General features: G+C 41.6%; 1 protein-coding gene across 2 annotated transcripts in view; it reads left to right on the top strand.

Moving 5' to 3' along the window:
* COL11A1 (collagen type XI alpha 1 chain) overlaps positions 1–2,627 on the top strand; it is a 334,641-nt gene that overhangs the window by 213,547 nt on the left and 118,467 nt on the right. For both annotated transcript variants that reach the window (XM_019501723.1, XM_019501722.1), the window contains exon 42: positions 659–766. In XM_019501723.1, coding sequence (XP_019357268.1) covers positions 659–766 — 108 coding nt within the window. The remainder of the gene's footprint in view (positions 1–658; positions 767–2,627) is intronic.

The following is a 2,627-nucleotide window of genomic DNA, read 5'->3' as shown; positions in this document are numbered from 1 at the left end:
TCCTGCCAGGGCCTGGCCATGCCCCCCTCAGCTCAGCATTGTGGAAGGGAAGGGAGGGTCATTCTAGTGCCCCTGGCTTCTGGTCTGAGCCACTGCAGACTTATGCCTGCATTTTTTCCGTCCATAGGAGATGTCTGTACAATTACAGACTGATTCAGCCTAGCCAGGTTAGATTAACCTGAAAAGTTTGAATCAATTCAGGCTCAGGTTTTTTTAATATATGTCCCTAGCCTAAGGATCACTTTAAAATCATGAGCTTTTGGTACTGTGTATTAGGCTGCCCTCACACTGGAGGTACTAAATTTAATGCTTCTTAGGAAAAGCATAGTAATGCATGTGTAGACATGCCCAATTATAGTCAAACCTGTAGGCCCATATGGAATTGAATTGTGCCCACTGAACTCTGCTTGGTACTATTGCACACTCAAATCAGTTAAAAAAAACAACAACAACATAAAGATCTAAAAACTTGGACTATGAAGCACTCTGACCAGAAACTATGAAATTGCATTACTGGTGGGTATTTAACTTTAAAATAATCCATCTGCACAGAGTCCCATTGAAAACTGAAAGTCTGAACTTGGAATGTGAAGAACAATATAAGTTTAAATGAGTTACAGAAGAATTCTCATCTAACTACAATTTTCTTTTTTTCCAGGGTTCACCAGGTGAACGTGGAACAGCAGGTACTGCTGGTCCAATTGGTCTGCCAGGTCGCCCAGGTCCCCAGGGTCCCCCAGGTCCAGCAGGAGAAAAGGGTGGTCCTGTAAGTAATTGCAAGGCAACCACACATAAGATTGCTACAGTATAGAAGTGATTATTTCTTATTCAAGAATATTATTTTTCACACTTCAGTACATTCCTATTGAATATGTGTCTAGTGTACATGCCTCACTCCCTTTTTATTTACAATATTGTAAAAATTAAAAATTAATTAAACCAAATAACATTTTTGTACATTTTATGAAGCCACAACACATACGACTAAACAAGACTTAACATTATTAAACACTATGTGGGTAAATCTGCTTTGAAACATTTTGACAAATTTTAGTTTTGATTAAAACTTCGCATCCAGCTGCACTGTTTTAAAATGCAAATTTATTTACCACTTTATTACCAAATTTTAGTACTGTTTACTGCACATTTCTAATGTGTTCTCAGAAATAGTTGCTTTTCTGGTGTTTTTTTAGGATCTGTTTTGATCATAAAATCCTAGAAAAGTAGGGCTGGAAGGGATTTCTGGAGGTCAATTTCTCCAATCTCTTGCCTGAGGCAAGATCATCTGTATCCAAAACATCCAAATAAAATCTTTGCTTGATCTGTTACTAAAACTACACATGCAACCCTGTTGCACACCACAAAGCATAGTATCCTAAGCTGCCTGAAGTAAAACAGGGAGAGTTGGCCAGTGTTCTGCTGCTGCATGGTTTTTAAAAATGCATTTAAGAGATCCAAGGAAGAGGGCCATGCCCCCGCCACTGCAGAGGAAGGCAGAACCCCTACAGTTCATACCAATCTGACCATAGAGTAAAATTCATTCCTTGCCCATTGTTATAAATTAATTTGGTTGTTCATTTTTTTCAAACTCATGTTATTTTTGTTTTAAGATCTGAACTCCTACCTGTTCAACAGTTTTCTTTTTTCCCCCTCTTTTGGCACTATTTCTTTTTTCTTTCACCTGAACACCTCAAGAACATTTTGAAAATGTGAAAGAGAAGATAATGAGACAGTTTACATACACAAATAGACATGTCAGGCATCTACAGTAGTGCTACTGGGTGGAGGGGGGTGCTTTAATTAGAGTGGCTCACAAGCAGCCACAACGTCATGTGTATTCAGCATTCCACACTTCAAAATGGCTTCAGAGGTGCTTTAACTAAAGCTTGTTCAGTGAGCTTTAATTAAAGTGTCCCCGCCGCCATTTTGAAATGTGGGAATGCTGAATACACATGATGTGGAGGCTGCTGGAGCTAATTAGCTCGCTTTGGCAGACATGCAGAAGACTCAGTTAATCAAGTCTGCTGTGGTGCCTGCTAATTATCACACGTCAGAGCAGAGGTTTGTCACGTGTATAGGTGTTCATCAGCTACCATTCAGTGTTGTTATAATATGCCATGAACTCAAGAGGTACCTACATACCCGGTAAAAACTTGCTACAATACAAAAAGAGCACCTCTGCTCCATATCTGCACACCTACCACCCCGCACTTTAAATAATGAGAAGCCACATCAGTTATAACCTCCGTGCTTTACAAGTTGTGTAATATTTTTAGTAATGTAAATACTGATTAACTAAATATTCATTTAACCTATTGTAATTACAACAGGTTAAATGAATCAGGGGATGGGCACAGCAGCTCTGGGATCCAGCCCATGGTTCTATAAAGTGGGGGTGAGAAGATGAGGTGGGGAAGGGGGGTGATGAGCCCCTGTCCCGCCCTGCTGTGGAGGAGGGGCTGAACCCACCTGCCTTGAGCAGCATAGGGAGCCAGACGCCGGTGCAGCCCCACCAGGCAGGCATCATGGCCCAGGAAGCTGGGGGGCAGCAGCAATGAGGGGCTGCAGCCACCGGTGCATGGTTTTGCGGGGCCAGCTGCAGCAGTGTAGGAGGGAAGGGAGAGGTA

This window comes from Gavialis gangeticus, unplaced genomic scaffold (assembly GCF_001723915.1).
Source record: "Gavialis gangeticus isolate Ggan-Ray unplaced genomic scaffold, GavGan_comp1, whole genome shotgun sequence".
NCBI classification, from domain to species: domain Eukaryota; kingdom Metazoa; phylum Chordata; order Crocodylia; family Gavialidae; genus Gavialis; species Gavialis gangeticus.
This window is presented reverse-complemented; position numbering and strand designations above follow the sequence as displayed.